Consider the following 22,657-nt stretch of genomic DNA (forward strand, 5'->3'; position numbering starts at 1 on the left):
AACATAGTTTAATTATCTATTTTATGTGTAATACATGATTATATATATGCTTGTCAACAATTGGCCAAACACAAATGTGAGAAATACACAATCCAGTATATGTTTACTCAGGAGTAATCCTCACAGGTTCAATTCAACTGGGTAGGGTAACTAAGGAAAAGGAGTATGCATCATGCTGGTAATTGTTAGTGGAAGCAAAACAGGAAGAATGAAATGCCTTTTAAACCTAGATTCTATTTTTTTCAAAAAGCACCATTTGTGTTTTTCCATTATCCATCTTTGAAAAACAGTATTATTGAGGGCAGGGATGGAGGGGAAAAGCCACTTCTTCCCTAGCAAAATCCAGAAGCAGCACTCAGCTTTCACAATATAAGCTGCTTAGCAACTGAGCTGTCCCAAGGACAGCAGCATCCAAGCAAATCTCGTTGCCGGATACTTCCCCCATTATCCTTAGTTAAACCTCTACATGTTGTGAGTTAGACTGTGGCTGCAACCCCACATTTCTGTGGGGGTATCAGGACTTCTTAAAAGGCATGCATAAGATTGTTCTCTGTCTTTATTTTACTGTCTTCCACTATTTTAATTCTGATGGAAGAATTTTACCCACTCTGAGGGCTATAGCTTGTTAACTTTGCATACCTCCTCTCCCTGTGCCCATGTGTCTTGCTTTCCTTTGCTGTCTTGCTTTCCCCCAGTCTTCAGTCAGGGCAACTTCCCCAGCAGAGGCTGGAGCCAGTATTTCATTTTTGTACTTCCATTAGCCAGAACTCTCTCTAATAAAAACATACCATCAGATCTTTCATGTACGAAGAAATTAGTTAACAGTTAAAATGGTTAACTACCAGTTCCCAGTCAAACATATGCCCCTCAAACACCCGGAAGTAGAGAGAGGCCTATATCTGGCACTGAAAAAATGACAAAGAAAACATGAGCATTTGCTTAATTAGCCAGTGGACATATACCACGGAGTACACCCCACTGAGCTCCATGGAACTTGCTTGTGCATTTGGTAGCTACAGAGGGTTCTCCCGGACCATTGGTTAATGCAGATTATAAATTCAATAATAAACAAACACAAACAAATAAATAGGAACAACTGAAATGGGTCTACTTCTTAAATTAAAAATAAGTTCAAATATGATCCTGACTATGCTGAAAATATACTTTATGCATATTATAGATACTAAAACAAGTAGTTCACTGTTAGGGCACATTCCCTGTATTTGCAAATTCACCTTTCTGGGTTTTTTGGTTCTCTGTGTGTGTGTATGTTTGCATTAGTCCATATTCTCCCTTCACAGCTAAGCTCAGTACCAAAGGCAAAGCTAGACTGGTTCTGCATGCTTGGCTCTTTGCTCTCTTCCTCTCCCTTCTCTATGAACACTGATTCTAGCAACAGTTTTTTGGTATAATCTTCCCTATGATTGTATAGTCCCTGTAGCCAGTCTGAGGGTGGTAGGATCCCTCCCTCTCTCCCTCCCCTTCCGGGTTCTTGGGACTGTAGAATATATCGAAACAAGGTGTTTCAGCAGTTAGGAATTTATCAGGAATTGCCTGGAGGTAGTTATTACATGCCCTGGGGTTCCAGTTAGTGACTATTAGCAAACCCACCAAGTGTACTATCTTTGAAAAGTTTGTAGCTATCTGGTCCTTGAATGAAGTCATCCAGAGAGGAAGTGAGCTAGTTAATCTGTTTTTTCAAATATTTTGTTTTTACAATGCAGATTATGTGAGTCTCTTTGCACAGTATCTTGCCAAGTGTCAGCATTATTTAAGGACTGTCCCTGTTCCTCTTCGCCTGGAGCTCCTGGAGAACATCTTCTCCTTGCTCTTTGTCTCTTATAGCGACCTCTGTAGTACTGATCCCCAGGAGGAGGAGAACACAGAAGATGCTGGTTCTGAGAAAAGTGGCCGTGTGGCAAGGAGACTAGAGCGTTGTGCTAGCCAAGGTTCTTCCACCTCAGCAAGCCCTCAGCACTCTGCAGGGCCAAGAAGGAGATCCAAGATGCGCACAGCTGCTGCCCCTCAAGAACATAGTGATGTCCAAATGTCACTCGGTTCAGGGTCAGATCGAAACAACTGCACTTCCTTCAGACTGAACTATCTGGACTTGAAACATTTCACCAGAGGTGTCCGTGGATTTTTAGTAGATGAAGTGGCAATGGAGATCTTCCTCCAAATGCTGTTGGACCATCTGAAGGAAATAGAAGGGTCTTTTCCATGGGACTCCCGGAATGCATCTCAGGAAGAGCTGGCCCTGCTGGATTGCTTGAATTTATCGATCAGTCGCGATGGCTTCGTTTGCCATGTGCAGCTGTTGTCCAAGTACCTCTCTGAAGCTCAGTGGCGGTATAAAATAGTGCTGAGCAACAGAAATGCAGGTAAGAAATTTACTGCAAGTGGTCTTTGAAACTGCCAAGCAGAGAGCAAGACCCTTCATACCTGTGAGTCGGTAGGGAAGGAACAAGGAGTACTGCATCCTGCCTCGTGATTAGCTGCAGGTTTGATGCTTCTGTCCACTCAGATCTGCAAGAGCCTGGGTGGAAGAGGTGCTTGCATGTTGCAGCGAGAGAACAAATGACTTCAGTGGAGAAGCAGCAGCGGCCATAAAGATCCTGTTTGTGGCCCAAGCCTGAGTCATGATGACATTTGACTGCTTTGCCTTGCCTGCATTGTATAAAGGGAGCCATCTGTGCTTCTGCTACAGAAAGGGAAGCTGCAGGTGATGTTACAGGCATGGCCTCCTCCAGTGTAGCCCAGCTCTGCACCACTATTTGGACTTCTATTCCCCATAATTTTAGCAGTCTTTTGTGAAGGCCATGACAGAAACCCCTTTTTGCCTGTTCTTTGTGGCCCTAGTTTTATCTGCCATGAATCCTCTCTCAATTCTGTGAAATACCCTGCGTTCTGCCTAGTGAAGCCATAGGCTGTCAGTTTGTACAGCATAACCTAGTGGGGTAACCATGTATCCTTGGTGTAGACCCTTGCTTTAAGGGCATTAACATAGGAACTAGTAGGATGGGAGCTTCTACCTTCTACATCTCTAGTTTCTTATGTTGCTTTCATCAGTGATGTGCCATGAGTTAAATAATAGTAAATGCTTAACGTTATCACTGAATGCTATGCTTTCAGGCAGCCCCCATGCTCCTAACAGAATGTCCTCTGATTTAACCGGAGAGTCCAACTTGAAGAGGCAGAGTCAATCTCAAAGGCAAAAGCCAGGTAAAGTGGTGAAAAATCAAAGCAGCGTACAACACCCTCAGTGCTGGTTTGGCTCACATTTCAGAACCTCCTATCTGGAACAGACTGATGATTTACAGGGCTGTGGCCCCTCCTGGCCTATAACTGGAGCCTAAGTCAAGCATCTCTAATTGTCATTGTGAGAAAACAGACTCTGCAGCTTTCAGTGCTCACTTCAGGGTTGGGTCCAAAGATAGAGTCAGCAAAATAGGTGGAGAACAGGTCGATTTTATTTATTACGATGATATATTTCTGTCCTGCCTGCTTCTCTGCAAGCAACCCAAGGTGCTCTATATAATTCCCTTCCTCCTCTGTATTTTCCTTATAGTAACTCTGAAGTAGCTTAGGCTGAGCATTAGCGAATGTTCATGGCCAATTGGGAACTAGAGCCTGGATCTCCTGAGTACCAGGCTGGCTAACCCTCTAACCACGGTGCCACACTGGCTACGTGATCCCCATGTGGATAAAAACTTTGGGAAGCAAAAGTCAGTCTCCTCTAACCAGCCCCATAAGAAGAATGCTCCCATCCTTTCCAGTGCTGCTAATCAGTAGCATAAATGAGTTATACTGTTTATAGTACAGGCTGCAGGTGGTTAAGAAGGAGCTTGTTTCATTCCTGCCAACTGTTAGCACAATTACTGTGGCCCAAGCCTGGTTGTTTCTTTCCGCATATTCTGCTTCACTGAGTTTTAAATCTTTTAGACTTTCATCTCCTGCAGCCAAATTTCCTTCAGTTTTTCTTAGAGATGGCCTTACTTCTTCCTAAAAATAAGCAGAGCGGTTGTATTCTATTACTGCAGTGGGTAAAATATAATTTGGGTACTGGCCACGTTAATTGCATGCTCAGTTAGATTGACACATTCATGTATAAGTTTGTGACACATCTTTAAAAAAAATCAAGTGCATAATAAACTATGAGACAGGAAAATCCTCCTTGGAGCAGCAGTTACCATTCCCACATTTCTTGAAATATCTCGTCTGCTGATAGCCTGCATTAAGATTGCCAAAAAGTCCTTGCTTGTTTGGCAGGCATGATGCTTTCAGAGTATTTTGCCCCCTATTCCTGTGCCTACCTGTGCTTGGTCTAGAAGTCAGCATTGAATCTGCCTGGCAATGCTGCGTGTAGCTTCTGTATGATGGTGGGGACTTTGAAGTTCTACTTGCTGCAGAGCATCCTCACATGCAAGTGCTTTTCAGCTGATTCTTTATACTTACTCCAGCCCTGGCTATCAATCCAAAGGGCTTCCTCTCTTTTTAGCAGTAACTTCCATCTAAGGATCTTCTCACTCTCCTTTGTCCCCAGAATAGCTCTTGATTGCTTTGTATGGCTGTAGAAGGATGGGCAGACCCCAAAAGTCTTACCTGGATAAAAGTTGGGAATGGGCTGTTAATTACCTGAACATCTAAAAAGTTAAAATACAGTAGCTTTGGAGGCCTCTGGATAATCATGAACCATGGTCATGGAAGCCTCACACCCTTCTTCAGTATCTCTTTTCTTTTCTGCTTCAGTTTGCAAGAAAGGCATCTCAGAGTCCTTGGTGGAAAGCACAAGCAGTGAATTAAGTATCACCAGCACATCAGGTATAAAAGTTTTCTCCATCCCTTCCTGCCAGTAGAATGACCATTCTTCCGCCACCCACTGGTACTGGGGCAGCTTACCCAGTGCCTGGTCTTTTGTGCTTTTGGTGTTTATAAAAAGAAATATATAACAATTGTTTATAGATTTCTTTTTGGCTGGGGTTTTGATTTTTTTCTGCTGCAGTGACTTAGTGGTGCAGATATTGATATTGTTAATATTTTGGTTGGTTGTTAGCCACCTTGGGAGCAACAGTGCTGAATGGTGACAAATGCACTTTAAAAATTAAGTAATTTTTTAAAAATGCGCACACTTCCATGTGTTCTTCAGCCTCCTGATAATGACAGTACTTGGCATAAACTTCCCTCTTTGAGATGACATTTGTTCCTGCTAACTTCTGTATCTACTTGGCTTCCTTTCCTTTGTTTTTCTTTCCTCCTTGTTTTTGTTTCTTTTTTAGAAGGAAGTGCTAGTTCACTATCTGACTGGAGTGAAGTAGAATATAGGAGAAAGCCTCAAAGGAACCTCCTCATCCCGATGATGCTTTCTCCTCCAGAGTCTCTTCTTGTTTCCTGTATCTTGAGGGGAAACTACATAGAAGCTCATCAGGTAACTGTGATCATGGCAAGACACTGACCTGGTTCACATAATGCAACAGCCTAGCGTGGCTTAATTTGCCCGTGGGGACTGGCAGTTAATGCTAGTTGCCCACAGGCGCCATTTCTGCATGGTACCCATGGGTGCTTGGCTTGCTCTGGCTTGTCATATTGTGCAAACGCAGGCAGCAGAGACTATCTGAGGCTTAGACAGACTTTGCTCTGATATGCAAACAGGCCTATTATTTTGGTAATGGCTGCAATCTCTGGAAGTGACCATGCATCCATGACCTGGCCAGGAAACCACAGGAATTAATCTTCCATAGTTCCTAGCCACTCTGTGTGTGTTAAGCACATGTGAAGATGGAAGACTGTGCTAGCTGGCCCCTCTCCCTACATGCCTGCCACCTCTGCTAAGTAAAGCCCAGTGAGAAGTATGGACATAGTACAGAGGGCCTGATCCATACTGTGGAAACCCAAGGAGGGTCTCGGGCTTCTATGGAAAGGTGCACTGCTATCCGGAGCGCGAATCTAAACCTAGTATGGATTAACTGAGTGTTCAGGAGATTAACAGTTTATGGTAGACCTTTTCTGTATGACATTTTAGGGGTCTACTTAGCCTTCTATATCCATGCAGGGCAATATTCTCTTTAGTTTGTATTTCCCTCATCTCAGAAAGTTGAACTTGGGAGTATTTATACACCTGTAAGACATAAATACTAAATTGTTTAACTGATATTAGTCGTTCAGTCAAAGCTTTGGATGTGTACTTCCATGGGACCTCTTAAAACAGCTTTCCGATAGGGTTTGGATTGCTCATTCTTGTTCTCTGTAAAAAATACCTAAATACTGATAAAATGCTTCTTACATGATAAATCTATGTTGCCTCTTAATCCACAATGACAGGTGGCTATTATGTTTCATTTGGAGACTTCTGCTTCCTATGGTGAGTTAATTTTCTTGGAGCGTTACCAAGAAGTGATCAGCGAGCTGGCAAAAGTGGAACACAAGATTGAACATCAGTCATGTGAAGGATCCGGACACCTCAAACAGCCTGGCAGTGGCCATTCTACCCTAAAGGCTATAGGGAATGCAGCAGCCGCAGGTAACAACCTGATCTCTGCTTGTAAAAGTTGGAATCTAGGACTGACGGGGGTCACGCCACAGCGGTTAATGAAAGCTAGGAGCAAAGACAAGGTGTGTGGATACAGAACGCTGTCGCATCAAAGGGAAGGGTTTAGCTTAGCCTGCTGTTGGTCATGCTAACTCTGCATGAGTCGTGGCCTGGTCTGGCAAGCCCTGCTGCCACGCATGGAGTGCATATGATGCCCAGGTTGGCACAACATGCTAAGCCACCACACCAGCTTCTTCTACAAGGCACCCCATGGAAAAAGGAAGGGCTCAGATGACACTAAGCCACCCCCACCCACCGTGGCCTGGCAGGCTGCGGGAGTCCAGTCAGTGTTTGTGGTGCATGGGTGGGGGCAGGGCCAGCCCTACCATTAGTCAGGGTGAAATGGTTGCTTCAGGCAATGGAAGGGGCAGCAAAATGTTGCTTAGTTGTTGTAACTTTACGACCAGGGATAGTAAGATTCTTTCTTGATAGAATTCTTTGTCCCAGGTGCCAAAATAATGGGCCTGGTATTGGATTAGTAGATGCACTGAACTGGGGTGAGTCATTTACCACTCTTCCTCGGTAATCATAGAAAGGACATTGGGCTCCAGCTCCTGCCCACTGCACGTCTCCAAGTTAAAGCATCCCTAATGAATCGCATCCTGAATGCCTCCAGTGTTAGGGGGCTCACCTTAGGGAACTGGCTCCATTGTTTTCTTGCTCGGACAGTCAGGAAGTTTTTCCTGATGTTCACTGAAATCCAGCTTCCTGTCACTTGAGCCCGTTCCTGTCGCTCCCTGTAATTTGAGTCCAGTAACTTGAGAGTTTGTATGGTATAGCAGTTCAGGGAACTGGGCTAGAATTCAAGTGATCCAGGTTCTAGACTGCACTTTACTATGGAGCAAACTTGATGACTTTGGGTCAACCATGGACTCTTAGCTTTACTCCACAGGGTTCTTGTTAGGATACAATGGAGAGGAGAACCTTGTCAGTTATCTTGAGTTCCTTGCAAGAAGAATGGTGGGATATAAATGATCATTATTCTGTGTCCTGCACTTAAGGTTATTGAGAAGTGGCCCTGGTTCTCTTCTGCAATACAACTTTTCACATACTTGAAGAGTGCTATCATTTGTCCCCTCAATCTTTTCTTCTCAAGGTTAACATAATCAGTTCTTCCAGTCTCTCTTCATAGGGCTTTGTTTTTAATCCCTTGATCATTTTTGTTGCCTTCCTCTGAACTTTTTTCGGTTTCCTTGCATCTTTCTTAAACTGTGGTGCCCAGAACTGAATGCAGTACTCGGAAAGAGTCCTAGTCAGTGCTGACTAGAACTAACACTACATATGATTTGGAAGTGATGCTTTTATTAATGCAGTCTGAAATAGTATTTTCTTGTGAAACATGCTTTAATTTATCTCTGCAAGCTGAATACAAGCTATATAAAAACAAACTCAAGCAACAGTCCCCATCCTCACTCCCACTTTATTGCTTTTGCTGGCTGCCTAGACCTGGTTATAGCAAGCACCTTGCAGGTCACAAGCCATGGTTGATGCCTTTAATATTATTAGCCTTTAATGTGATGCAGGTTTTGCAGGCCTATAGGAAATGGTTAGATCTTGCACCCCACACCTTGAGTCATTAAGCAATGAATTGCCATAGATAAACTTTAGGGTCATGATAAGCAATCTGGTGCCCTCCAGAAGTTGTGCAGTATAACTCCCACAATCTCTGGCCTTTGGACATGCTGGGTGGGACTTAGAGTTGTAGTCCCAAGCATCTTGGGGAGGGGGGCACCAGCTTGCCCTAAACTGTTCCAGGAGTGTTTGTGAGAATTCAGTATAAAATGACTTTATTTAAATTGCATTGGATGCTTTTGGTTATAGCATAGTTTGTCTGCTGTGATCTTCTTACCCTCACATTTTCCTGATAGCAGTATGTGTGTAGAGATGCATGGTCAAAGAATGAAGATGTTGGGCCCAGAGTAGATTGGATGAAACTCTGCTCCATAACAGGCCTTTCCTGGCTCTTCCCTTCCCGTTACTGTCCTGTGTCCCCACAAAATCTGCTTCTGATGTTCAGTGGAAATTCTAGGATAGCATACACTACGTGCCAGTTCTGCAGAAGGACAGAGATATCAGAGGAATTCCATGGTGCTGCGTCACGCAAGTAGAAGTGACTTTCTGCTCACACAAGGTGCTTCTGAATCCAAGCGATTATATTTGCAAGAAAGTGTTCCCTTTTGGTACCAGAAACAGCACAACAATAAGCAGCTACTCTGTCCTCCAAAACCACACCAGGCATTAAAGCAGCACTTTCACAGAACTGGCCTGAAACAAAGTGAAGCCAAGGGAGGTCTGACTTCTCTGGGATTGCACAACTGTGTTGCTTTTTACATTTCATACAACCTTTTCTTGTTCTTTCCCAAGGTATGGTGTTTTACTCCATCTCAGACGTTACCGATAAGCTGCTTGCCCCTTCTGAAGGTCTTGTTGTCCCTATGCTCCAAGAGAATTTCTGGGCCAGCAGCATTCAGCTGGAGCCTAGCGACCCCCTGAACAACGTCCTGGAAGGCCTCTGCCCCGCCGCAATGGTCATTTTTGACTTGGCATCTACTCAGTGCCACTTGTGGAAAACGTGCAAGCAGCTCTTAGAAACAGCAGAGAGAAGGTTGCATAACAGCCTTGAAATGAAGGGTAAGCTTCCCTCCTCTGTTCAGTTAAGTAGTCTTAAAAAATGTGTGGCATGGAAAGTACCTAAAGGCAAGTAAAAACAGAAAAAAAGGCCTACAACTCCCAGCATGCCCCAACCAGCATGGTTGGCTGGGGCAATTGATACACCGTATGCCTTTTTTTCTGATTAGACTTGCATAGGATTTCACGGTAAGATGACCATGTCAACCATAGCTGTGCATAATTGTGTCAATGCAGTTCTCTTGCCCTCCATTTCTCTTCTTCACTTTGCCTTCTGCATCTGATCACAGGCCGAAGATTTGATTCTGTTCTGCAGTGCCCTGAGGGCATGAGAGGTTTCCCAGCAGTTCTTCAACAAATAAGTAAAATTGTCAATATATCACAAGGACACCCTAAATCAGGTAAATTCTTTGCTTTACTTTATGAGTTCATTCACACCTTGGGGAACCATTTTCAGGGATGCTTCTCGGACGCTCATTTGAACCACATTTTATTTGCCTTCTATTGAATGAAGACTTTCCTCATTAGGAGATCCTCCATGTTTGACATTCAGTGCTTGCTGCTCCTTCTCAGTAACTGTTTTATTAGATTGCTTTACCCTGTGACTGATTTTAGGATTTGCATCTTCAAAGTAGATGGCATGGATTGGATACACCAATGGGCTTACTCAATATAAAGGAGGTGTCTTTATGCTGCATTGACTCCATTCAGCATTTGGTTGTCCTTATGTGCTTTTGCATACTTGCTTAGTATTTAAAATGGCATTGAGCTTTGATATTGATGGATGTTTTCTTTTGTTTCCCAGCAGAAATCTCCAGTGAGAAAATAAGTAGTCACTTCCATTGCAGCATTGCTGATCTGCTGCAGAGTTGCTATCCTGCTCTCACTGAGAACTGTATTACTAATCAGATAGTTTTATCACAGTGTTTTGACCAAATTCTGCAAAAACTGGAACATGTGGAAGATGCTTCTGGTAAGTTATGTGCATTTGGTAATAAATTTCTTCACAATTTTGATTTTTTTTTGCTTCTAACTGTGGATGTTTTTAAGTTTAATGCCCAAATTTGGTTATTTATAAGTAGGATCTCAAAGAAAATAACTCTAACATTTCTAATGAACATAATTAATACTTATAGATTCTAGAACTTCATGATATAATATTTCCAGTGCTGCTTAGTAAGATGCATTGACACTGGATTTAAAAAAACAGAATATTATCCCCACAATTTACTTAATGCTTCCCTGTTAAAATGTCTTCATGCTTATTTGTATAGTATTTGAAAGTTTTCTCCCACTGATGGAAAGAGTGTCAGATTACATAGAACAGACTGCTGTAACATGATAGTGTGCTGGAATGGAAAGGTGTAATTTTGCTAAGGAAAAAAAGTTATTTGTGTGCTAGAATGATGGAACATTTAATCTCTAACTTTTTTGTTTTAATAGATTCCAAAGGGAATTTACTTGCCTCATTAGTAGAACAGGCTTCTTTGAAACCTGCAGAAGTAGAAGCACATCCAGTTTATAAAGAAATAAAACTTTTGCTGAGAACCTTGGACCAACATGCTGAAACCATGCAGGAGAGTTCTGTGCCAAATGCCTATGTGCAGAGGTTCTTTGATTACCTCAACAGGCTGGCTGCCATTGTCCTCCGAAGTCTTACTCCAGAACTAGGTAAAAGATTCTGCACCACTAAACAAGCTAATCCAGGCTTGAATTCAAGAGTCTTCCACTGTCTTCTAATGGGGGAAAACAATATCTTAATGAGGAATTAAAATGAGCAAACTTATTTGCACCCATATTTGTAGGAATTTTTTTCTGTATTTGTATCAGACCGATCAGCTGTTTGTAGTAAAGTTTTACTAAAGTAGTCCTCCCACAGCTGGTCCCCACCAGGTGTTTTGTATGTCAGGTTCCATCAGCTGATCAGGAATGCTGTAAATTGTAGTTCAAAACTTTTAGAGAGCACTAGGTTGCAGAAGACACAACAAATTGTTGTCTGTGCAGTTGAAATTAAGAAGATCATGGCAAGTTTACAGCACGGCACTATCTTTAGAAGGTGGATTTCAGATGCATAACATGGAATCAACTCCAAACAATACATAAACATTTTCCAATGTTTTTCTTTCATTCTAGATCAATCTGCAGAAGTACGTGTGGGAAATCCTTTCATATTACTACAACAGACACCTTCACATTTGCTATCCCAACTTTTGTTTGAGAAACAAGTTCTTCCTGACAGGTAACATTTTTTAGACATAGATGTTGTGATATGAGAACATGTCTGTGTAGGAATCTGATTTTCTGTTTTATTCTTTTAAGTTGATATATGTTTAGATTGTATCTGAAGTGCTGCTTAAGAAATATTCTGCTGTCACCAAGCCTCTGACTACTGTTAAAGGACTTTGGGAGTACTCGCTGTAGTTGGCTTTGTGAAATTTATACCAATCTTCTCTTCCACTGACATAAGTTTCAATTTGGGAGGTCAGTGACTATTGTGAGATTCATTGGTTGGCTTCACAAAAATGAAATATCCTGTGCATCTTTTAGTACGAAATGGACATTTGGAATTGGGAAGTAAGGCCAGCAAGTTCTTTGCATTAATGCTAGACAGCTTTAGTTAAACCCAGAGTATTCCCCAAGGTCTATCCTGTATACTGTGGAGCTACGGCAGAAAATGCTCAAATGGGGTTTGCAACTGAATATGCATGCCTGCTTCTATATGAACAACACAAAACAAGCTGCTTGTTCAGCAAAATCAAGTGGTAGAGTCCTTCCTGTGTTCTTTCTAGCACATTAAGGAGAAGAGCCTGGATGTTTACCTGACCTGCTGGTGTTCTGTGTGTAAATACCTTTTAAACTTAAAAGAAAATTTTTCAACATCGTCACCACCACTGCCATTCCTGAAATCTGAGATGGCACCATCCAAGGAGCCTTCAGGATGTTGCTAGAATGTGTAGCTCATCCTGTTTATAAGCTTTATGATTTCCCTTGAGCATTGAAATGTCCGCTAACTTTCCAGAACATAACTTGCTGCCAGCACAATTAGCACAAATGTTAAAGTCTCACTTCAGTTGCTTGTTAGCACCAGCTGTGGGGGCTCTCTCTCAGTAGCTTCATTTATTTTTAGAAATCCATTTTTGAAAATGCTTGAAGTAGTTATTTCCTAGCTGAAGGAAGCAAATGCAGAGCAAGAGTCAAGGATGTTCTTAGAAATTCTAGTTTAGTTAGATCACAGCTAAGCTGCACAGCTGTGGTGTCCCTGTTTATAGAGGAGCTACTGTTGTAAGCCAGAGTGGCTTCATTATTGCCATATAAAAGAGACGAGGAACACTGGATATAACTGGGCTTCTTCACACATTCTGTTCAAGATGTTCTGAGGTACCTCGCAAAACATAAGTGTGAATATGCCGTGTACATTTGACCCAACAAAAAAAGGAATAAATAAAATAAATACCCAGCTCATCAGGAAGCTGTGATTTCTTGCCAGTCTCTGTTGAGTGAGTTTGCCATTTAACCATGTATCGAACAGTTCATAGTATAAACTTACATTTATTGCACATTCTCCTTCTCAATCCTGCAGGTTGTCTTCGTTGCTGGCCAAAGAAGAGCTGAAGCTGAATGTGCAGCAGGTGATCATTGACTGTTGTTGTAAGGCATTGCTGCTGTGCAATGCCAGGCAACACAGCCAGACCAGGTCACTTTTGACCAACATCAGCAGCCTCGCACATCTGCATGCGTATCATTGTCTGCCTGATGTTGAAGTGCCAGTCCACAATCTGGCCATGGACTCTGGGGACCCTCCTAGCCACACCGTACCACCCCTGCCTGACCAGAACCAGCATATGCTCACAGCGTCCACCCTCAATTTCCTGAAGTCTCAGTCAAAACTGACAGCTGCCATGGCTTGCCTCAATGCAACAAAGGTTCAGAAAACACCCAGACAGAGCCTGTCATGGATGGAGTTCCGAGGCAAGCGGGAAGCACCCTTGTCTATTGAGCAAATTTCCAAGGAATGTGAAGCCCTGCTAAAGGGGTTCCCACTGCTGGAGAACTTCCTTCTTGTCATGTCTGAGCCCCTGCAGGATCCTCAGGATGAAGGAAATGGCTTGGCTAGTGGACTTTGTGGCAAGTCTTACGTCTCCTTGCTTTTCCTGGGACTGCATTCTGACACAGCAGTCGAGGTGTTAACGGAGGTTTTTGAGCACGCGCTCACTGCGGGGGACTGGTCCAGAGCCCTGAAGGTCTTGGATCTCTACAGTCAGGATACGGACGAGCTAATCACTGTGCGAGATGCTGTGCTGAGCTGTGCCACTGCTGATGGTAAAAAGGAATGATTCTTCTTTTACAGTTGATACTTGGGCTGGAAAATGGGAATTTGATCTACTAAATTTTGGAGGAAAATCTGTTGAACTGCTGCCGATGCATCAATTCTAAAACTTGGGCTCATGTAGGTATAGATGCAGGAGAAGAGGGTCTATTAAGGCTAAGGACATACGGTCTTTGTTAGAGCTATTCTATTTACGTTTCATGGATTGTCAGTCACCTTTCCTTCCATCAGCTGCTCATTGCTGGAAAAAGATTTTGTGCAGATTCATTTATATGCTATTGTGCAAACTGGGTCTTCCAAAATATGAAAATCACTTGCTCAAATATGCAAATCCCACTAAACTGTGCATTTTCACACTTTAGAGAATGTAAGGAAATGTGCATTTTCAGTCAGTATTTTTTGGGGAATATTTTTCTATGACAAAATTTTCATGGAATTATGGAAAGTAAAAGTGGCTGGCTCCAAGACTGCAGAATCCATGCAGTTCAGGAAAAAACAGTCTACTGCAGAATCCATTGGCTGGATTCATAGAAATCCAAACTCATCAGACTCCACTGCAGTTTTCTCTGACATCCCTAGTTGAGGCATGATGCCCAGGGGATAAAGTATAAATGGAAAAGTTTTTCTGAAGGTTTGAAATGACTATTTCTTGAATTATTGACTTATAAAAGGGACGGACAGGCAGGAAGGCCACAGAGAAGGGAAAGGCTGTAAGTTAGTGGCAGAGCACTGCTTTGCGTGCGAAAGGTCCAGGTTCAATTCCTTTGAGCTCCAGGTATGTCTAGAAAAGACTTCTGTGCAGAATCCTGGAGAGCAACTGATCCATCTAGTTCAGTATAGACCATTTTTCGTTTTGGAAGGAGCCCAAGGTGGCTTACATAGTCCTTCTTTTCCATTTAATCCTCATAACATTCCTGTTAGACTGAGAGTCTATGGCTGGCCCAAGGTCACTCAGTCAGTTTCATGACTGAGCTGGACTAGAATTTGGATGTCATGTATCCCAGGTCAACAGTCTAACTACTGCAGCTCACTTGGTTTCTGGATGCTTTCTGTGGTTTCAGTCATGTTGTGGCCATCCCCTTCTGTGTCTCATTATCCAGTACTCTGGTTAACCTTGTACATTTAGAACACACTCAGACTGGGCATCATCGTATCTGTAAATGTTACTTCCTTTCCAGAGGAGGAAGGTTGGCAGTACCTTTTCCAAGTGAGAGATGCCATGCTGAGAAGCAGATTGGCCTTGCGCTGTTTAGATAGGTGGCCCTTGGAAGCTTGTCTGGAAATCTTAGCCTATTGTGCCTGTGACCCTGAAGTGTCTGAAGAACTCAGATCCGATCTGCAGAGCAAAACAAGAGAGCTTCAGGTTTATCAAAAGGTACCCAAGCTGTTTTATTAGGGGCAGAAAGTTTCTTCATAATGCTTGCTGAATATAGAGATAGCCTTCTCCATGAATTATACCTGCCTTGATTTTGAGAAGTATTTAAATTGTGGTTTTGGATTCTCCTGATGTACTTCTGTGCTCTGTTTTTGAGAAGACAGTGGAAATAATTTTACCAAACTTTGCAGCAGGTTTTTACCAGTATTTCTTATAGATATAGGCCATTTTATGGTCTTTGGAGAGTAGAAAGATGCAAAATAGAATTATTGGGAGGCAAATTTCATTGATATCAATTGAACTATCAGATAAGCATGCCTGAGATTATAAGGTTAAGAAACTTAAAATGATTTTGCTTGTAAGTGTGTATCTGATTTTATCTATGCACTGTTTGTAATAAATGTTCTTCAACAGCCTAACATTTATTCTGAAGAGGTGAACACCATTTTGCCTGCATTAACTTTGACAACTGTTGGGACAGCTCAGTTCTTAAAACTGAAAAACTTACTGCATTGGCCTCTTAGGTCGTTTTGTTTTGTTTTTGTTTTGGTTTTGCTTTGACAAATAATAATTTGCATTAGTAAAATGATAGTATCCCATAGAGTTGTTTGTTCTGCTGGGATTTGTGGAAGATGTAGAATTGATTTTTCAAGAGTACTTTTCATGGGACTGTCTGCTGACTTGGTTTTTTCCTTGACAAGACAATGTAAAATTGGTAGGAAGCATGGCATTTCTGTAGTAACAGATGTCATAAGATGATCCCTCCCGTCCCCTCCCTTCCCTTCCTTGTCTCTGTTGCACTCAAATTTAGTATATATAGTATTGGGATGGGAACGTCCCTTTTTCTTGTATTCTGAATTGTGTTTATACACTGATGGTGTTGTATAAAAGTGGAAATAGGGATTTCTGTTCTTTTGAGAGCAGCTCATTTCTAATTGAGATTAATTCTTGGAATAGCTTGTTTAGTTCTGGCCTTATTTCTTAAAAAAGAAGGAAATGGCTGAATTAATTATTCAGTTGCATTTGCTTTTATTTTGTCAGATTCTAAGTCTGCAAGAGGTGCCAGCATGGCATGACTGGCAGGACCTGAAAAGAGCCTGCACTGAAGATTCCCAGGCTATTATAGAGATTATTCTGGAAGCAAAGGTAGGACACTGGTTTTGTCTCACTTTTTTCACAGAAATTTCTGCCTGTGGAATCCTTAAATTTTGCTTTAAATATTAAACAGCTTCATTTAATCCATCATCTTATTTCCAGTAAAGACTGGCTAGTTAGCTGTCTAGCTGAAAGCACACAATACTGGCTTTCTCTGATATACCCATGATTAAAAGGGGCTGTATCTTCTCTCTGTATTCTTTCCTTGCCAATAGAGTATTAATTTTTTTTTTCTACCATAAGAGTTTCTGCCTACAGTTCCCATCAGCCCTAGCTAAGATAGCTAATGGAGAGAGGTGATGGAAATGAAAGGTCAAAATGTCTGCAGGACTACACTGTTCTTGCTTAATAAGTGGATTTGTTCTTGCTTAATAAGCAGATTGGGACTGCAGGTGGCGCAGTGGTTTAAACCACTGTGCTGCTGGGCTGGAAGATTGAAAGGTCGCCGGTTCGAATCTGCACAACGGGGTGAGTTCCCGTTGCTCCGTCCCAGCAGCTGCCAACCTTGCAGTTCGAAAGCATGCAAATGCAGGTAGATAAAAAGGTACCACTTTGGTGGGCAGGTAACAGCATTCCATGCACTTCAGTGTTTAGTCATGCCAGCCACATGACCATGGAGACTGTCTGCGGACAAACACTGGCTCCCTCGGCTAGGAAACAGAGATGAGCATTGCCCCCTAGAGTCTGGCATGACTGGACTTAATGTCAAGGGGAAACCTTTACCTTTTTAATAAGCAGATTAAATTTTCAAGAAGTTCTTTAAGCCTTTCTATAGTATCTGAATGACAAATCTCCAAGGAAGAGTTGTTTGTCTTTATCCTAGGATTATGAATTATGTGAAGAATGGGGTAATTTATATTCTGTTCCAAGAGAACATCTGATCAGCCTTCATCAAGAGCACCTTCTTCATTTGTTGGAGAAGGGTGATATGGAAAAGGCCCTGCAGGTAACCATTTTGGTTTTCTGATTTTTATCTATCCAAAATTGCTTTGAGATAAAGGATGCATATGCTGTATCACCAAGTCTTTCATAATTAATTCATGGGAGGAAGGTAAGTTCCTGTGTTCTGCAGGTGTCTTTGTGCTGAGCCACATCAATGGACAGATCAGTGTATGTTTAAACACATAGGAAGCATATGCCCAGAAGTTTTTCACACTTATGGCTCCTGGTCACACAAAAGCATCTCCTGAACTTTATTTATGCAATTTATCTCAATAACCTAAGTGACTCTCAATATATACATAATGCAAGTATTATAAAACTATTCTATGTATTCCAAATATGGGAACAATGTAATAACTAACATTTCAACAGACACAGTAATAAAATGGAACAGTGTCATAGTCCATTACAAGCCAGGAAAAGTGTATGTAGACAACTGTTTCCAAGTGGTGTTTGAACTTCAGTTAAATTACTGTATTGCACAGTGCATGGCAGGCTGTTCCAGAGAGAGGGTGCCATTACCAAGAAGGGCTCCTGATACTGTTAGCTGGGTGTATGCCGAGGGTTGCAGTCTAGTACATCTGGGGGACGCCAGCTTCAAGGAGACAGCAGTGATGTGAAGCAGCCTGCTTGAGATGGCACTATGGGGCTTGGAAGGAGGTGGAGTCTGGGCAGTACAAGCAAGGTGTTTAAAGTGCCTGTCCAGGAAAGGCAGTACGACTGTGCGACAGCACAGTTCATTGTTATCCGAATGAGCTGAGCATTTCATTTTGATTTAACTTCTTTGCAGCTGTTGCAGAGAATAGATGATCCTGATATTCAGCTTACCATAAGTGAGCAGTGTCTTGACAAACATCCTGGCTTGGCAGCTTCTCATTTTCTCGCGGATTATCTTACAACTTACTTTTATAAGCACCTAACGATTATGCGCCACAATGAAATCCAGGCTCTTTACATAGGATCAAAGGTAAGCAGGGGTGGCATTCTTGAGGACGTGCCACACGAGTCTTTCTCATTGCTCATCTGTGTGGTCTCCGGGTCTTCTCTCGGCTAATGGCAGCCCTGTCTCTCCTGTATCCAAGGTGTTACTGACTCTTCCCGAGCCTTACCGTGCCAGCTACTCTCACCTGTCCTGCAAGCCGATGCTCATGCTGGAACAGCTCCTGATGAACATGAAGGTGGATTGGGCAGCAGTAGCCATACAGACAGTGCACCAGCTCTTGGTTGGACAAGAGATAGGGTTCACGGTGGAAGACATTGATGCTTTGCTCTGCAAGTATGCCGGCAAAGCCCTCGAATTTCCTTTCTCATTAAAAGAGAAGAGATCAGGTGACTGTTTTTCAGAAATCTCCAGTCAGCAAAGGGGTTCCATGTGTTCTTTCACCAAGTGTCACACATACTCAGCCTGCAGGACAGAGTTGGAACGCAGACAGGTGCCGCCACCAAAACATTGTTCTTGTCACGGCTTCTGCGAAATGAGCTAATGGCTAATGGGGTGACTTAAAAGCCTCTGTGCTGCCCCATTTTTCCTCTTTCCATTCTATTTTTATGCACTCATGTGAAAGGACTGTTCTAATCTGCTCTGCAAATAGAAGTGGTTCACCAGTATCAGAACTGCTCTTTTCTCTTGTCTTAGATTCTGTGATTCAGATTCAAGAGAGCCTTTATCGAGGAACTGAGCCTGACACCTTGCCCAAATCGGAATCAGTAGAAAAATTTCCAGCTAGTTCTACCGGTGAGAGAAGGTTTACTGTCCAGATTCTGTTGTGATACCTGTATTTTTCTGGTCCTTATTCTTCTGTGGTGTCATCTGCTCTTGCTAAATTTAAGAAGCATTTAAGATACTATTTTTGCTTTACAGTATTTGAAGAAATTATGAACAGAATGTTTGATATGGTGCCCCTGTTATCTTGGAGGAGTAGAATAATAAAAGATTGGTTGATCAGTAGATATCCATGGTGCCTTGCTCATGTACGGACATCTTTTGGAGGTCCAAAGCTGGAGAGCTGGCACTTAATCTTAATGTCTGCATTGTTAGCATTCATGAAAAGCTAATGGTATGTGGGCATGAGAAGAGCATATCAGGTTTTGTTTGCTTTCTAGAGCGAGCAGTTGGCTAGCCATAAACTCCTTATTAGAAAAAAAATTCTGTTATTAGAGCTACCTGCAACACATAAATGCAAAAGAGAAGGTTCTTTTGACCCATGGTATGAGTATTTTGCAGTACTGAAGAAGTTGTCAGGTGATATACGCACTAGCCCAGAGTCTGCCTGGAGAGTCCCTGAATTAAGACTCCCTTCTCCTTCATGAAGTCTGTTTCTAAGTACAGACAGTGCTGGTTGTTGTTATCTCCTCATTGCTGCTATGCAGTGCTTATTCTGTGGCAGAGTAGGAAGGGTGGTACGAAAAGGGTTATTCACCCATCATCTCCAGCTCCTATTTACTTATTCTATCTCACCATTTTCTTTTCAAGGAACTCAAGTTGGCTTACATAATTCTGGCTCCCCTCTCAATCTGATCCTCACAACAACGACCCTGTGAGGGAGGTTGGGCTGCGAGGCTGCAACTGATCCAAAGCCCCACCCAGTTAGCTCCATGGCCAGGTGCAGACTAGAACCCGGGTCTCCTGAGTCCCAGCCCCACACTCTTAACCACTACACCACACTGGCTCTCAGCTCCTTCTGTGCCATTACTCTTAGAAATGATGCTCACATTGGCCTGATGATTCTAAGCACCTAGATAAAAGATAGGAACAAGAAGTAACTACATACATGCGCTCCCCAGAGAGGTCCACCTGGCGCCGTCATTATTTGTTTTTCGGTGCCAGGCTAAGACCTTTTTATTTCAACAATATTTTAATAACTTTTAACATTGGCTTATATAGGTTTTAATCTGCAGCCAGGGTGGATCTGGATTTTATTTGTATTATGTTTTATTTTATTCTTCTTATTTATGTAAGCTGTCCTGAGGCTCTGTGAAAAGACAGCATACAAATACTCTAAATAAATACATACATACGTATACAAATACTTCATACAGATTCTGCTGGGGGAGATAGTGGAACCCATATTTGGAAGTATATGTACTAGAGTTCCATTTCCTGGAGTCAGCTCTCTCTGCTGCTACAATAAGCGGCTATATGGTCTACATGCTGCAAGGAATAATAAGTGTGTTAGAGCCTCCATTATCTCTGCTCTCCTGCTTAGAAATAGCAGAAGTTCACTAAGAATGTTAAGTCCGCCCCCCAGTGGCAGTATAATATTTATTTATATTTTCATTTGTATGCCGCCAATTACTTTAAAAAGTCCCCAGGCAGCTTACAAAATCAAAGGGATCATAGTTAAAGCAGCAGCTTCCTGTCATACATCTTAGTTGTTCCAACTAAGCTTATGCCCCGAGAGCTTACTCTATAAAAGTGTTTGCTTCTGCCTCTATGTTACTTCTTATATTTATCAAAGTTAATACAGCTGTAAACAAAAAGGCAGAGTCCAGCAGAGTGCTGTTGTCCCCACCCATTGTGTTGGGCAGACTGGCCCTGCTGCTTGCACAATGATGTTTTAGCACTTCCAGAGGCACCCTGAAACAAGCAGAAACATCCTGGAAGGAAGTGGGGCTGTGGAGCACCACTGCCCTGCCTCTTTTTAGAAACAAGCATTTCTGGGTGTTTTGTGCCTTTCCCTAGGAATCTGAGCTAGATAACATGGAAGAGGGCAGTGTTACCATTTACTGTTTATTGCTTCTGGTTCAAGTCCCAGTACGTGTGTGTAAAACAAATGAACAAAAAAGTCACTCTGGGCAAGTTATCCGTGGAGTTTACCATACAAAATCTATTTTGTGGTATGGGAAAAAATTAACCCAGTTCGCTCCAGTGTAACTGATGTGGGCTTTTCTTCAACAGTAAGTGGACTGCATGCATGTAAGGTCCACTTCCTTGAGGTCTACAAGGTCGGGATGTGTGACTCTAGTTGATGGAAACTGTTCCAGCAGACCATCTTCTCAGTCAGTTAGCGCTGACGTGAGAACGTATTGTGCATGATGTTGTCATTATAGGCCAGCAGTAATTCAGTTCTCCACTCATTTGGTTTTCTTTCTGTTGTTAGATACATCACAGTCACCCAGTCCAGTGGAGAAAAGCCTACAGCAAACTGTGTCCCTTCAAGAGTTCGTGCCACCAGAGAAGCCCCCTCCAAAACAGCAGTGGATTCCTGATGAAACTGAAGCCACTTGCATGGTTTGCAAAACTGAACATTTTACTATGGTACGGAAACATCAGGACTGTTCTTGGGTCATACAGTTGGAGCTCTTGAACAGGGATTGTACTTGCAGTGGCCTCTGCCATCCTGTCCAGAATTTTAGTCAGCCATGTTTCTCTCTTTAATGAAAAGATCCAGAGTTCAGGTTATTTTACTGGAGTAAATATAACCGCTGAAATACCATTGCTCATTTGAACTTCCTTCTTTGTGTCTCAGTTTAATAGGCGGCATCACTGTAGACGTTGTGGGAGGCTAGTGTGCAGCTCCTGTTCCAGCAAGAAAATGGTGGTGGAAAATTGTCGGGAAAACCCGGCTCGGGTGTGTGACCAGTGCTACAGTTACCACCACAAGGAGGAGTCACCTGAAACACCCCAGGATACAGAAATGTGTGTAAAGAGTCTTTCTTCATTCTTAATGTATCTGTACTGAGTGGAATATTTAGGCATTACTGTATGGATCATTTCCACTTAAAATTATTTAGTTTTTAATTAGAGGGTTCTTTTGGTGTTTAAGTATCTTAGCTGGTTGACATTTTTGTCTGTCTTTGTAATACCATAGTTCCCAAAGATCTGCAACTAATTTTCATTCAGTAGGCCCTGATTATTCAGTCACTCAGTGGCAAGAGCCATGCATCACCTGGCCATGTTCAAGCATCAGTAGCCCATTTGGTTTCTTGGCAATAATGCGAATAGCAGTGCATATGGAAGAAAACACATTGGTGAATTTCCTAGTGATGCTGTGCACATGAGCTGAAAGATGTTGGACATAACTATTTGTTACGCAATGAAGTTGTTTATCATGGTTGTCTTTGCTCTAATTAGAACATAGTTGCCATGACACACACTCTGACTTTGTATAGTGCAGTTGCTTTTGCTTCTTTCGGAGGCTGCTTCACATTCACTGCTGTTAGGAAGACAAATAAGTGGGTCCCAGATCAGGTCAGATCAGAACTTTCCCTGAAAGCAAAAATGACCAAAAAAGCCTGTCATACTTTGGGAACATTCTGGGAAGGTAGGACTCGTTGGAGAAGATAATCACGTTAGGGAGAGTCAAAAGCAGAAGAAGATTAAAATGACAGCAGCTAAATACGAAATGGATTGATTCCATAAAGGAAGCCACAGCCTTGAGTTTACAAGACTTAAGCAGCATTATGAAGGACAGGTGTTTTGGGGGGCACCTATTCATAGCGTCACTGTAAGTCAGAGATGACTTGGTGGCACAGAGCAGCACATTCATAGGTTGGCTTAGGAAGAATTGGCTCTGACCAGCAAATTTGGGTATACAGCAAAGGAAAAGTGGCGGTGTTTAAGAGTATGGCAAGCTAGGAGAACTGGCCCTTTGGAATTCTTGTGAGGCCATTGATCATGGGGATAGAACCTTGCTACTCATTT

General features: G+C 42.4%; 1 protein-coding gene across 4 annotated transcripts in view; it reads left to right on the forward strand.

Moving 5' to 3' along the window:
• The window catches only part of ZFYVE26 (zinc finger FYVE-type containing 26), a 62,487-nt gene that overhangs the window by 16,591 nt on the left and 23,239 nt on the right, over positions 1–22,657 (forward strand). For 3 of the 4 annotated variants that reach the window (XM_044436106.1, XM_044436109.1, XM_044436107.1), the window contains 19 exons: positions 1,725–2,381; positions 3,133–3,222; positions 4,750–4,821; positions 5,277–5,425; positions 6,319–6,517; positions 8,951–9,217; positions 9,505–9,615; positions 10,020–10,187; positions 10,658–10,885; positions 11,348–11,453; positions 12,795–13,534; positions 14,720–14,916; positions 15,958–16,062; positions 16,895–17,017; positions 17,804–17,980; positions 18,096–18,342; positions 18,650–18,748; positions 21,114–21,271; positions 21,483–21,652. In XM_044436106.1, the coding sequence (XP_044292041.1) occupies positions 1,725–2,381; positions 3,133–3,222; positions 4,750–4,821; positions 5,277–5,425; positions 6,319–6,517; positions 8,951–9,217; positions 9,505–9,615; positions 10,020–10,187; positions 10,658–10,885; positions 11,348–11,453; positions 12,795–13,534; positions 14,720–14,916; positions 15,958–16,062; positions 16,895–17,017; positions 17,804–17,980; positions 18,096–18,342; positions 18,650–18,748; positions 21,114–21,271; positions 21,483–21,652 (4,063 nt within the window). The remainder of the gene's footprint in view (positions 1–1,724; positions 2,382–3,132; positions 3,223–4,749; positions 4,822–5,276; positions 5,426–6,318; positions 6,518–8,950; positions 9,218–9,504; positions 9,616–10,019; positions 10,188–10,657; positions 10,886–11,347; positions 11,454–12,794; positions 13,535–14,719; positions 14,917–15,957; positions 16,063–16,894; positions 17,018–17,803; positions 17,981–18,095; positions 18,343–18,649; positions 18,749–21,113; positions 21,272–21,482; positions 21,653–22,657) is intronic. The other variant, XM_044436108.1, reaches the window with a different exon arrangement.

This window comes from Varanus komodoensis, unplaced genomic scaffold, assembly GCF_004798865.1.
Source record: "Varanus komodoensis strain SLA01 unplaced genomic scaffold, ASM479886v1 scaffold3, whole genome shotgun sequence".
Classification (NCBI taxonomy): domain Eukaryota; kingdom Metazoa; phylum Chordata; class Lepidosauria; order Squamata; family Varanidae; genus Varanus; species Varanus komodoensis.